This window comes from Hirundo rustica, chromosome 10, assembly GCF_015227805.2.
Source record: "Hirundo rustica isolate bHirRus1 chromosome 10, bHirRus1.pri.v3, whole genome shotgun sequence".
In the NCBI taxonomy this organism is placed as follows: Eukaryota; Metazoa; Chordata; class Aves; order Passeriformes; family Hirundinidae; genus Hirundo; species Hirundo rustica.
Genome location: NC_053459.1, coordinates 17795256 through 17808478, shown reverse-complemented (window position 1 = coordinate 17808478; position 13223 = coordinate 17795256). Strand labels below are relative to the sequence as shown.

General features: G+C 39.5%; 1 protein-coding gene across 7 annotated transcripts in view; it reads right to left on the bottom strand.

The window, feature by feature from the left end:
- The window catches only part of MCF2L2 (MCF.2 cell line derived transforming sequence-like 2), a 159565-nt gene that overhangs the window by 81985 nt on the left and 64357 nt on the right, over window positions 1-13223 (bottom strand). For all 7 annotated transcript variants that reach the window (XM_040073952.1, XM_040073953.2, XM_040073950.2 and 4 more), the window contains 7 exons: window positions 13037-13151; window positions 12254-12373; window positions 11555-11746; window positions 11012-11203; window positions 10433-10610; window positions 1824-1927; window positions 346-434 (listed from right to left, as the gene is read on the bottom strand). In XM_040073952.1, the coding sequence (XP_039929886.1) occupies window positions 346-434; window positions 1824-1927; window positions 10433-10610; window positions 11012-11203; window positions 11555-11746; window positions 12254-12373; window positions 13037-13151 (990 nt within the window). The remainder of the gene's footprint in view (window positions 1-345; window positions 435-1823; window positions 1928-10432; window positions 10611-11011; window positions 11204-11554; window positions 11747-12253; window positions 12374-13036; window positions 13152-13223) is intronic.

Here is a 13223-nt window from a genome sequence, read left to right as displayed (position 1 = left end):
TAGTCAAATGTGAATATTCTGAACACTATGAGAGGATCCTTTAACACTAGGGTTTTTTGTAAATACACGGGAGGCTTATTCTTCCAATGACTTCTCTTACATCTTGTAATTAATGCTTCTAAGAGAAAAAAAACCCAACACAAACAAAAGATAACTCTTACTTGCTTTTCCATCTGATAGCCTTGGTATAAATGCATGGCCGTGAGCGTTTCAGTGACTTCATTATTGCTAATTATTTATTAATCTTGGTGAAATTCAAAGATGTTGTAGAGAATGTACTATAAATGCAGTAATTTGCATTCTAAGAAGAAAAAAATATATGCTGGCTCATATGTGCAGCCTTACCTCCTCCTTGTTGACAAGTTCTCATCACTTTCACTGGTCACCAGGACTCTGCTAGACCCTCCTTGACTGGCTTCGTGCATCACTTCAATCTGAATGAGAAGGACATGTTAAAACGGAAAATACTTAATTGCTGATGCTTTCATTTAGAGAACTTTAACTCTTTGGAAGAATAAAAACCAGATCCTACCTAACCTAGAAAGTCACTAGACAAGTTTAAATAATTAAATTCTAGATATGCAGTAATATCTCCTATTTATATTCTCCATCCTTGCTCAGCATTGGCATTCCTTACTCCAGGCAAAGTCATTATATTCTTGCACCACAGAAGGTGAATTATCTCCTTGTGTAGATAATTACAGGCATAATAATCTGTTCTTTAGATTCTGGAATACTATTTTTTCATTTCCTATCTGAAGCCAAGCCAAAGATTTCACATTTTCAGAGTTCTTTGTAGAAGAACTGTGGAGAAATCTGGGAATCCTCCGTGTGCCTCTGAGAAGTGTCTGTGTCCCAACAGCAGTGTTGGGTGAGGCAGTGCTGAGCACAGGTACCTGTGCAGAGCCCATGCCCAGGCTGAAACAAAGCTTTTGCACTGCTCCAGTGTTTGTTTTGATGAATACTCACTCCTTTGTCCAGTCTTGCAGGGCTGGATCATTTCAAGTGCTCTGCAGGCAAGTTTTAAGCAGGCTTCTCCTTTTGCCTGCAGCTTTAAGATCGCCAAGCACTATTTGCACTTACTCAAAAGCCAATCTCTTCAAATTCAGTTAAACAACTCATCTGGTGAATTTGCTGTTTATCCAAGCCAATATCTAAATCCCAGCAGAACCCAAGTTCCTGAGCACTTTTCATTTTTAAGGGCTGATTCTTACATTCTATATTGTTAAATTATTTAGCTGGTTGATGATAATGATGGAATCCAGTAATGAACTGTCCTCATCTGAACTATTACCAGAACAATGGGAGGAAAGGGAGGGGGCATAATTTGCTGTGTAGTCTTGGAAAGTGGATTTAAAAATTAATGAATGGATGTTTTATAAAGCCCATACCACGTTGCTGCATGCACCTAACTACATGGGGGGAATGCAACTGATTATCTGCATTACTGATGAGAGTAACACTAATTCTAAAGACACTTTCTGTGAGTTTAGGCAAAGGGGAGAGCACCTGTATGTTCCTGCTGCTAAATGTGTTTTATTCTGTGTTTATCGCTGAAGCTGTGAGCTGTGCTGGCCATTTCAGAAAATGGACTGCATTTAATATTTGCCTTCAGTTTTAAAGGAATAAAGATGAAATGTATGAGCAAGTCAGGGGTGTAGATAACAGACAAGTTGGGTTAAAATAGCTTGTCCTTATCAGAGAGTTAACTTAGAAATGCTCCAATTATTTTTTCATTCCAAGTATAGGTATGTAAATCTATATTTACATAGTTTTGAGTTCTCTCGCAATGTGGGATGCCCCCAAATTTCAGGTAATCCTACCTTAATTCCACCTTTTGTCTTCTTAATGCTTTTCTTTTTTGATAATTCTACTTCAGAAATGGTCTTTGGAGGGCAGGAAATTTCTGTAGACCTCCTGTTGGTAGCTGAAAGAGTAAAAAAGAAACATTAGAAAACACGTGCTAAAACCATTTTTAGGACAGGACAGGTAAATGTTAGCCAACTGTGCCAACTTGGGTAATTGTCACTTGCATGGTGTTGCTTGTGTGGGTTCCCAGGAAATTTTGTTTCTGGTAATGGTTTGCTGGTTGGTGTTGGATTAAAGGATTGTTCCCTGTAAGGTTTTATTACACAAACAGCTCTCAAAAGAGTAATCACAGGAGTTCAGCAAAGCACAATGACAGGTGTTTAAGGACAGCATCTGAGGTTTTTATTTCAGAATATGCCCTGATCTGTCAGGTTTGGTGGCCCTTGCAGGCTCTGAAAGCCCCAGCTGACACTGAGGTGTCTGAGGCTACTGGACAGTCATCCTTAACAACAAAACCACCTGTGCTGAGCCTACTGTCCAAAGCAAAGGGTTAGAATGAACTGTGAGAAGGGGATTCATACATTTGGCTTGAGTTGAAAAGAATATCTGTTACAGCCTTATCTCTGTTTTAGACTGGTAATGAGTTCACAGCACATGCAAGTACAAGGCCAAGAGCACTCTCCCTTTTCTTCGTTGCTGAATTGATATAGGCGGCCATTCATGTCATGGGTGAAAACATGTATAAAAGCCAGATCAAATGCTGAAAGAATCTGGGTCAGGCAACAAAGAACTAAACTGAGGTTAAGTCCTTTTCTTTTTTATTCTGGCAAAACTTTCTAATTGAACAAGCACTTTTTCTAAAAAGAAAAAATAGTGTTCTCAAATGCATCTGGCAACATTTTGTTTAAGAAGGTTTCACCAAGTTTAATGTTTTGAAGTGTTGAGAGTCTTGATAGTTATTAACTTTTTCTTCGGGAGAAGTTGAGGGATACAGTAAAAAAAATGCAGACATCTTTGAATGAGGAGGATGTAGTATCAAAGGTTTGATGTAGGAGAGGTCTGAATGCTTTTTTGAAAGAAATACCTTAACAAAGTTTTAAATGCCCTCATCATTATATTCTTATTTTAAAGTAGTTTTTTAAAAGGCAAAAAGAAGCACATAGAGGCACCCCAAATTATATTCAGTTGAAAAGACAACATATTTTCACAGACTATAATGGAAGCTCATAGTTCTTCTACCCAGTGTCTTTTCAACAGCATTATCACACTGCTGGGAAGAGAATTAATTAAAGTAGCCTCTCTCCAACTCTTCCCTAAATCTTGGATTGATCTAATGCTGAATGACATAAGGACTTGGCAATGCCCATTTCATGCCTGTTACCTCCTCACAAAGACTCCATACTAGAAAGTTCCCTCAATGGAACAGTGAAATCTGGCAATCACCAGCAGCTATAACCAACTGATAGAGAATTCTTGTGGTTCCCAGGACTGAGATGAAGTGTAAGTGTCTCTTTTTTGGCTCTTCCATCACTCTTTCAGAATATACAGCAGGGGATTTGTTTTGATTTTGGGCACTTCTTTCAAGAAATACCCTTTTCCCATCCCCAAGCAAGCTTTCCCTGTAGTATTTGTTCTCTTAAAGGTATTTTTATTTCACCCATAATGTGGTGTACTGACATTTTGGAACCAAGGGAATAAAAACATGCAATAATAAAACCATGGAAGCTATTGATCCTGATTGTCAAACTTCTTCATACCTTTCTAATCTGCAGGGAGGGTGACTGCTACTGTTGGCAAAACCAGAATATTTGCTAAGTTTTCAAATGTGTCCTGTTATGTGTTTTCCCATCAGTCTCTGAGTAAAGTGTCTATAAGCATCAGCAAATTCACCCTTTTCTGTATTGATGCACCCTGGAGATTCTATTTTGCCATAAAGTCTCACCTACCACGATGATGACAAAACAGGTTGTGATCAAACCTAATGTTAAGATTACACTAAGAACTATTATCTCCTGAGCTTCTCCCAACTATATCCTATTTATATCTTGTAAAATCCACATAAAGAAAATAGATCTAAAACTTGGCAACCAAGACATTGTTTCATAATCTTACCCACACCTGAATACCCTGGATATGCTGCCAGTGTCTAGTTGCCCTCTCTAAATCTGATTGCTCAACAATCTAATTCACAAATTTTATGGATATATCATGGAAATAAAGGGAAGCAACAGAAATAACTTCAGAAAACATGAGGACTTTTCACTTAGAAGAGCACAGTCAGCAATACCAAGTTGTTGGGCTTAATCATTAATCAGAAAGTTTTGTAGCTTGAAGGGATGGTTGATACTGGTATGAAAACCTTTGCTGAAAGCAATCAGCAGAAAAAGTGGAAATCAGTTACAACTTTGATGTACGGATCACAACTTACAAGCTCAGACAGCTCTAGGTGATCCAGGAAAGAGCACAGGGCAGTTTAAATGAAAGATGACACATTCACAAGAAGCCAAACTGCAGGTGCTCCTTGATCCAGCAGCAAATTACTCATATCAGTTCACAATCTGAGTCTTGGCTTCTTCAGTGTGACATATTTCAGAAAAGGAGACAGGTACAAGATAAGAAAGCAAATTCAAATTCAACTGAATTGATTCATATTGACACAGCGAACATCCCTTTCCAATTTGACCCAGAATTGAACTAAAAACAGGAAACAAGCTGCTTTGGTTATGCTTTGGAGAATTTTTCAGTTATTGACTGGCCCATAGACAGAGACTGTTACATGTCACTGCATTTAAGTAGTTTCTGGAACAGTACAGAAAGAAACAGCCCAAATACCTGTCAATTATTATTGCACTAATTACTGTGGAACTGGAAATATAAGGGAAACTCCCTTATAAAATTCAGTACAGTTGGCTGTTTCAAGGTCAGTACAGCGTTGTCTTGCTGAAGAAGCTGAAAATTATAGTGTTGAGCTGCCTACTGAAAGAATAAAGGCACAGGAACAAAGGAAAACTAGAAATGATCTAATGTCTGCATGGTTTCAAGGTTGTTTTCATCCTTTAGTTTCACAGTACTCCCCTGGATGATACATAATGCTGTATTCATTTTGATTTCATTAGTATTTCAAACTCTTTGATGCTGCTTTTAAAGCAAATATTGTCAAAAGGCATTGTAAAGCAGAGTTTGGGTCTGTCACTTTCATTCACCTGGAGCATCACTACACTTTTCCAATGCTTACTGGTTTTTTATGAACAAGTTGCATGACAAGTATGGAATCAGTGTTGTATTATTTAGCCCACAGCAAATGGTAAAGTGGGCTGTACTGTTTCTAAAGCTGCTAGAAAATGACAAAGACTCATGAGCTCTGTTTTGCTTTGCAGCCTCTCCACCCCTCTAAGACTGAAATAAATTCAGTGAGGAAAACTTGCTGTGCTGCTTGTAAGAAAAGGCTGTGGTTTCACCCATTTCCCCCCTGCTCCTGCGTGGCAGGACACAGGCACCATCTCTCAGGTGCTGATCTCTTACAGGGGGGCTCCATCCCCCACTGAGGGACAGAAGAACTGTGAGCAGCTCCCAGGTGCTCAGAGACAGCTGGATTAGGTTACCTGGGTAAGAGGCCCTAAATTAGCTCCTGCTAGAATCAGTGTAACTCGTTAGCTAGCAAGAGACCCAGGCCATAGTGAAAGGTTTTGGTGTATACTCAGCCCCTGTAAGATATTCCAAGCCCCCCTCAAGTAAATACCACACTTTACATTCAGGTTTGGGGGGAATTCCCCCACCACATGCTTTCCCATCTGTTTTCTGTATGGGCTTGTGCATTCTCACTAATCACCTACAGCAGAATCAAATTCCTTTGGCAAGAACAAGCATGGAAACAACTAGTCTACTACACTTTATTGGGGCTTGCTGCTCATGCTGTCCAACAGGAACATGAATATGAAGATGATTAGTGGTTTAATTGCTGTTTTGACAGCAATTGCAGGTGATGACAAAACAGAATGTTTAGGCAACTAAAGAAACACCAGAGCAGCTATGGTTTGTCACTTAATGGCTTAGGGCAGGAAGACTTTGCTATTCTTGGGCAATATAAATTAGACTTCGCTCTAGCAAAATTTCCGCCAAGCCTCCTGAAAGTCTGCTGATACAAGAAGCACAGAGCAAGGTTCCTGGGTGTGGAGTATTCTTGTACAAGGAGACACTAATTCGTTTCCTCAGACTGGCCCAAGTGTAATAGCAGTCTCCCAGCCACAAAACTGAAAGTACCTTTTCCTGTTTTCAATTTAATTTATAGAAATATACTGAATCATAGAAACCAGTGGTTTCTCAAACTATTCATGAAAGTCACATGCACTATCTCGTCTGAGTAAGCTAATCTCTCCGAAGCCTCACTTTCCCTGCACACATCCCCAGACTCTTAAAAGAAATTCTTCCTTTATCCTCTGAGCAGATGTTATTAGTTAGTGAGTGTTATGCACTAGTGACTGTGAGGAATGCTGGATTGGATCCAATGAGCAGTTGTATACATTTAACTGAGATGGAACCAGCTTAAATTTTATTATTTGAAGAACTGAAAAGGCTCCAGCTGTGTTCCCCCTTTATGAATCTTATGTTCCAAGTTGGCCTTCTAAGATGCTTGCTTGTATGGTGAGTCATGGATTTTGTATGTGCGATGTGCTGTTAAACATGTTATTTGTTTAAGAAACTTACAGAATTTTTGACATCTCTGCTCCTGTATTTCACATTTATGTTGCACACAAAGAACTCTCTAGGTGAATATTTCATAGCAGTTTGTGCTGCCATGTGCCAACTCTTGCCAGAAAGGTAACTAAAACAAGACATTTTTCCTAATCATGATCACTGAGATGGCCAAGTCATCTTTTACTGAAATATTCCAAGAATGTGTGAGGCTGAAGGAAATAGCCTTTGGGAAAGTTTAATTTCAAAGAGTAAGAGTTTGGGAGAATTACAAGCAAATTGAAATAGATAAATGCTAACTGCAGTAATTTCTAATAGCCTGTATTATCGTTTACAGTTCTGTAGTTCATCTCATTGTGCCTGACAGACTTTGTGGTTTGATTCTGTGGACCTATTCCAATTCACTCCATGCTAAAGAGTTTTGCACAGAAATGCAGAGAACAAATATGTAGTCAAATCATCAAAAACTATGCCCTCAGAAGTGTCAAAGCAAAAATATTTCGCTATCAAGTGCCACTTCTTTCCTCCCAACAGACATAGGGACAAATTTAGCCACTAGCAGTATTCAAGCAGTTTCCATTCAGAGAAAACAGAGTTCTCCTTAAAATAAGGTGTCATATATGGTACTTAAATATTTTCAAGGCTCTTATTATAAAAAGATATTCTGCCTTTTCAGGGTTGATCTGTGAATAATATTTAACCAAGTTCTCACAGCTAAAACATACACCAAATACAGCTGGCACAGACTTTTCAGCATCACAGTAACTCCAGAACTAGTACTTCAGTCTTGAACAGTCCTGTCCTTGCAAAATACAGAAGTTCACCTGTGAAACAAGAAGCATCGAGTAAAATTGGGATTAATCTAAAATTTTTCTTCAGAGTTTCCAGATCCATAGAAAAGTGTTGACTGAAGGAGAGTCAACTCTGAGCTGCCTTTCTGGATCTTCACTAAGCTAAAAGATTGCTGAGTCACCAAAAACCATAAGGACACGGACATGAAACTGTGACAGTCATTTCCCCAACAGAAACCTGCCCTTTCCCTCAGACATGGTATCAGCTGTGCCTATGTGCAAAAAATCCATCTCTGCCTACATATTTGTCCATGTAAAATAGAGAGTCTGACAGTTACCATAACGGAGTACTTAACATCTGAGCCTTTGTATCTGTGAAGATTTTTCCATTAGCACCCTGAATTGGACTGAATTTTCCCTATTGCTCCCTGTTAGAAAAATGGATAGTCAGCAAGAAAGAACAAAACAAAATCTATTCTGGAACAAATTTAACTTCTTTTCCTTTCATGGACCAACCACCCCAGTGCTGCCATGGTATTGTTACTCTGCTGCCTGGGGACAAAAGCCTTTCCCTCTGGTCTTCTATTTCTGTTTACCACACTTTATTGCCTTTTCTTGCCTTTGTATTGACACAGTCTAGGAACATGGTATTTTCCTGTTGTTATATTCTATTTTGCAAGCTTTTAGAATTATTCAGGTATGTCCTGGGTAACAAATGACAAATGAGTTACAAAACCTGTTCTGAGAAGGAGCTCTAAGCCTCTCTCAGGTTTCCAAGATGTTGCTCAATAAATTGTCCCCATAAGTAAATGCTGATAGTGCATTGATGCCAGGAATGTGAAGAAAAGACACAGAGGTAAGTCCAAAAGAGGGTAGCTTCAAGAAGAGCAGAATTTCACAGCCTCATTTTCAGCCTTGGAATAGGACTCAGTGTCCCTGTTTCTATTCTCAGACATGTTTCAGAGTCAGACTGTGAAACACCTTGGTGAATTCCTCAGTTTATCTGTGCTTCAGTTTTCTCTCTGAAAAAAAAGTTAAAATACTGACCAGTACTTGCCAAGTGCTTTGGCATTCTGAGGGAAAGGGCACTCAGGAATTTCAAAGTATGATTTTTTTGTAGCAGACAACTGGATAACACAAAATTATTCATAAAGAATATGGGAATATACATGTACTATTCATGGCTGTTAAAGTCACTGACTGTGAGTCCCTGGATGAGCTGTAGATACTCAGGCATTCTGTTTCTTTGTACAGAGGTACTCTTGGTCAGTCACCTTCAAGAATCTGAATGAAATGGCAGTCTGCTTATCGGTGTCCAAACAGGACTGAGTTGCACTTTACACCTCCTCACAATCGGAGTAGCATTTTAAAATAAATTTCATCTACCTATTATTTTGCAACAGGACATTAAAGGCTAAGCCTTGTCATAGGCTTATCCGGTATTGGGTTGTTTAACCATGAACTGAAATTCAAGGGACAGAGCAAGGGAGCATCTCATGACTTTCTGTGAAAGAGTCGATAGTATGTGGGATGGGCTGTATGAACAAGAATCAACACTTAGAGCACTGTCATAAACAAGTGACTGTTCTATAAGGTTCTATCTATATCAACAATTTAATTGAAAAATTGGCAAATGTGCTAAAATTACAAGAAAGAAGTTCAAGAAACAGTTCAAGAGACTGCATGCACAAACAGAAGGGCAAGATTAGCTCTTAACCTGAAGATGCAGTTTCACAGTAGGTGAAAACCCTAAAACTGTGCTGCCACTGACAGGAACTAACTGGCTCTGACCTACTGACCCCATAACCTAATTTTCTGCAGCTTCCTTTGCTTCAGCACTAGAGGCCATGCAGTGAGCAATCTGATGAACCCTGACATTAGCACTGCTTGGAGCAGATGACTGGGCTGTGTGATCTCCAGAGCTCCCTGCATTTTTCTAACTCATGCAATGGAAAAATATCTACTAGGATTTTACAGTCTGTTTATTCATTTTTCAAGGCAAATCACAACTCTAGCAAACGGACTGCCCGCCCCAGTGCAGGAGGGGAGCACAGTGCTGGAGGATGTGTGTGTGGCAGAGCAGGACCTCTTCACAGGTATTGTGTTCTCAGCTTGCCTTAAACCAAAAGAGAACCTGAAACTTGAGGTAGGAACTGTCCATAAAAGACACAGCTAGCATGGTTTGGGGGGAAAAAATGCACAGATGTCAAACCAGAATGGGAATGGGAAGAAGATGGTTTCCCTTTGGAAGAAAGGATGAGTGTTGAGGAGCAGAGGAGAACAGGGACATTGGTGTGACTTCCTGCTGGTATGCCTAGAAAGCAAAATGGTCAGGCTACTGGCCATCTTCCTGTTGAGAAAGCAGTTTATTGAATGCTCTTAATGCAAATTAGAGGGGGTTTTTAAAGGCTTTTTGCTAAAGATTTCCCTTTTGAACAGCCCTAAAAGTTCCAAAGCCACAACCCCTTCCTGCCACCAAGCACAGGGTGGCTGGTCTTCAAGATATACTGTTTCAAATTATCTTCACCCATGTTCCTTTTGCAGAAAACAGCTATCTTAGTTAAATGCACATGTTAACCTCAAATCAGGAACTTTCAGTAATTTCCAAACAGAAGTAATGCTCAGCTTCTGTGGTTAACAGAGGACAAGGTAGAAAGTGAACTAACATCTAGGTAGAGAGGGAAAAGCAAAAACTCCACAAATGAGTCAATGTCCCTCACTATTGAACACTTAATTTTGCAAGTATTGATTGAAACTTGAGGGATTATGATACTTGAAAGCCAAATATTCACATTACACTATCTTCAATGTAAAAGAGGCTCTCATGCTTACATTGCAGGCTTGCATTGAGTACCCTGGCTTGGGTATTTGAGAATTAGCAATACAAAACACACTGAGACACAGTATAGAAATGTACTCTGTAGATTAGACCTAGGAAGAGAAACCTGGTGGGGTTTTTTTGATTCACCCTTGTTTGTATGTTTGCAGTGAGAGATATTTCATATTCATTTTTACTAGCTGGACCTACAAGGCTGATACGGGACATCAAATTCAAGCGTTCATTCTGAGAACAAAAATCAAACATGACCATGTGGGACAAAACATTGGTGTGAGTCTGAAAGCAGCTGCTCATGGCCTACCTACTGCTGCTGGTCTGGTAATCTTTGGTGATGCTCGCTTTGGGGAAGATTCAGGATGTGGAGCAACAGGTTGTACTGGCCGGGTCTGTTTGGCTGCCAGCTTCTTCAGACTTACTTGCCTCTTGTCAAACATTTCTTGTACATCTTCAAGTTTTTGTACAATTCTTTGGGCATTGGCCTTGACAAAGAAAAGGTAAGCAACAAACGGTTGTCAGTGCTGGACTGAGCGAGTGAAGACAGGACTTGTATTACCAGACTCAGAGCAGAGCTGGAGATCACACAGTGACAGCTCTGGACATGGACAGTCCATTGCAGCCCAGTCCATGCACCACAGTTTCACTGACCAAGACATGGCGACTCAAGCAGAGCTTCTGGGACTGCTCTGAAGACAATGACGTGTTGCATGACTACTCTAATGAGTAAAACTTACTCACAAATACTGACCTCTGTGCCCTTTTGGAGCAGGGAAAGAGGCATATTTTAGCAGACTCAAATATATAGCCCAGTACACTCTCAGGGACAAAGCAATCAGAAAATTTTAACTTCTAAGTGAGCACATGCACATCTGAGGGGTTTTACCTTTATTTCAGGGGTGAGGATCATGTCAAACTGATTGTAGAACTCCTTCGGGTTGGAGAGCTGGTGTTCCTTAGCGGTTACCAAGAACTTCTCAATTTCTACGAGTGCAGTTTCAGCTCCCTCTTGTGACTGGCACTTGTCCACAGCTTGGGAAGCTAAGAGGTAGATTCCAGCTTCGCACCATTGACTTGCCTTTAAAAAAAGTGACAGAAGAAGGACTTATCATCTGGACTGACAGTCCAAGCTCAGGTGTTGCTTTTACTCTATGAGAAACAGATTTGACCTAACATGTCATTAAAGGGGATCAGTGTTACTCATAGCATGCAGCAGTTCCTGCCCAAAAGTCACCCCATCAGCATATAAAGAGCTGAACTTGCCTAATGCAAACTAATGCAAAGCTACAATATTTATACTGACATTTACTGAATGAAATGGAGAAAAAACAAACACAATTTTTTATCTTCATCATAATTATCTGAGCTTATAAAATCTTCATTTTTAGTAGAACCTTGCCAGAGCTGTTATCTGAGAAGGTTCACTTACCTTATCTAACTGCTTATGCAGCTCAAGAGACTTTCCCAAAATATCATACTTTTTCTTGGTCTCATTGGAAAAGTCATCGCAAATCCGCCTGAGTTCAACACACTTTGGTCTAATGGAGTCAACTGCATAATGGTTGTTTTGGATGAGCTGTTCTCCATGGAGAGCTAGAGACTGGGCCTTCTCTAAAGGTTCCTGTAAAATTAATGAGATAAAGCTAAAGTTAGAATGACATGCATAATAAGGACAACCCATCTCTGTAAGCCCTGCTGTAAAGGTTTGGAATATTAATACAGCTGATATGTCTTACTTTGTATTTACATTGAAGGCCAACTTCCACGTCAATGAGTACATTGAAACTCGTGAAGTTCCATCTGAACATCAGAAAGCACTTTTTTGTTGTGAGGGTGACCAAACACTCGAACAGGTTGCCTGCCTGGGGAATCCTTCTTTATCATATACTAGGGGAATTCATCATACAAGGTTCTTCCCTACTTTCTTCCCTAGCTTTCCAAGTAATTAAATGGAACTACTTGGTCTGAACAACCCTGGCTTCTGGAAATTAGGATCCGTGTTTTGCAATTTATAGCAATGACTTATGAGAAGAGAGTAAATCTGGACCAAAAAAAAAAAAGGACAGTGACAAAGAAGTGTCTAGAATACCATGTCTATAGCAGCTAGAATACTAAATTGAGTGCAAACCTGTCCTTTCTCTTCCAGATGTTTCTGTTCCTTCAGGAGGTTCTCAACTCGAGTCACACTGTCTCCAATATCAGCAAAACCTGCTTGTGTTTCCATGAGGTTATCCAATGTCAGTTTTACCTAAAATGCAGCAACAACAAAAACATAGAACCAAAACAAAATAAACCCACACAGAACCCCATCACAAGATACTGATAAAAATTATAACAAACATTCACCTATGTCTCTGAGAAAAGAGATTCTGCATCCCAAGTTTAGTCTTCAGTTTGTTCCAAAGTGGAAAATCCAAGGAATAAATTGACAATCAGCTATTCTTCAGCGTTTCCCTTCTTCTCACTAATTAGGCCCACAAAGTTTTGACAACCTGTAACCCCAGAGTTTTTATTACTCCATAATCTGTATTACTCAAGTCTCTGGGCTGATAGTTGGGCTTTCTGAATTGTATTCTCTTGACTCTGGTGGGATTGGCAACTTACCATCACAGAAGAATCTATGTTTGATAACTTCATACCTAAATGCAAAATTATTTATCAAGATAAATTTACTTATTGGTGTTCCACATTTTGGCCTCACAATCTGGCACTTTCCTCACTGTGCCTTATTCAAGCATTGTAAGACATCTGAAAGATGTCAAGACTTTAATTTTCGAATATTCATTTCCTATTTCACAATTAAGTTCCTCTCTCCCAACCTCCTTTATTGCACTGCCACTATACTCTTAAGTATGGGTAGAATTTGACCTTATTTACCAGAGAAGGCTAGACAGCATGAACAAAGAAATACCTCTCTAAAATCGTGTTCAAAGTGTCGAAGCTGCAGGCACTGTTCTAGTTTTAGATGATGCTTGGTCCAAAATTGATCAAAAGCCTTTTCTGTTTCATCCAACTGAGCCAACAACCTGATAAGAAATTACAATGAACAGAATGTACTTATTTCCTATAATTCACTTGTTTTAAGTTACAGTAATTGA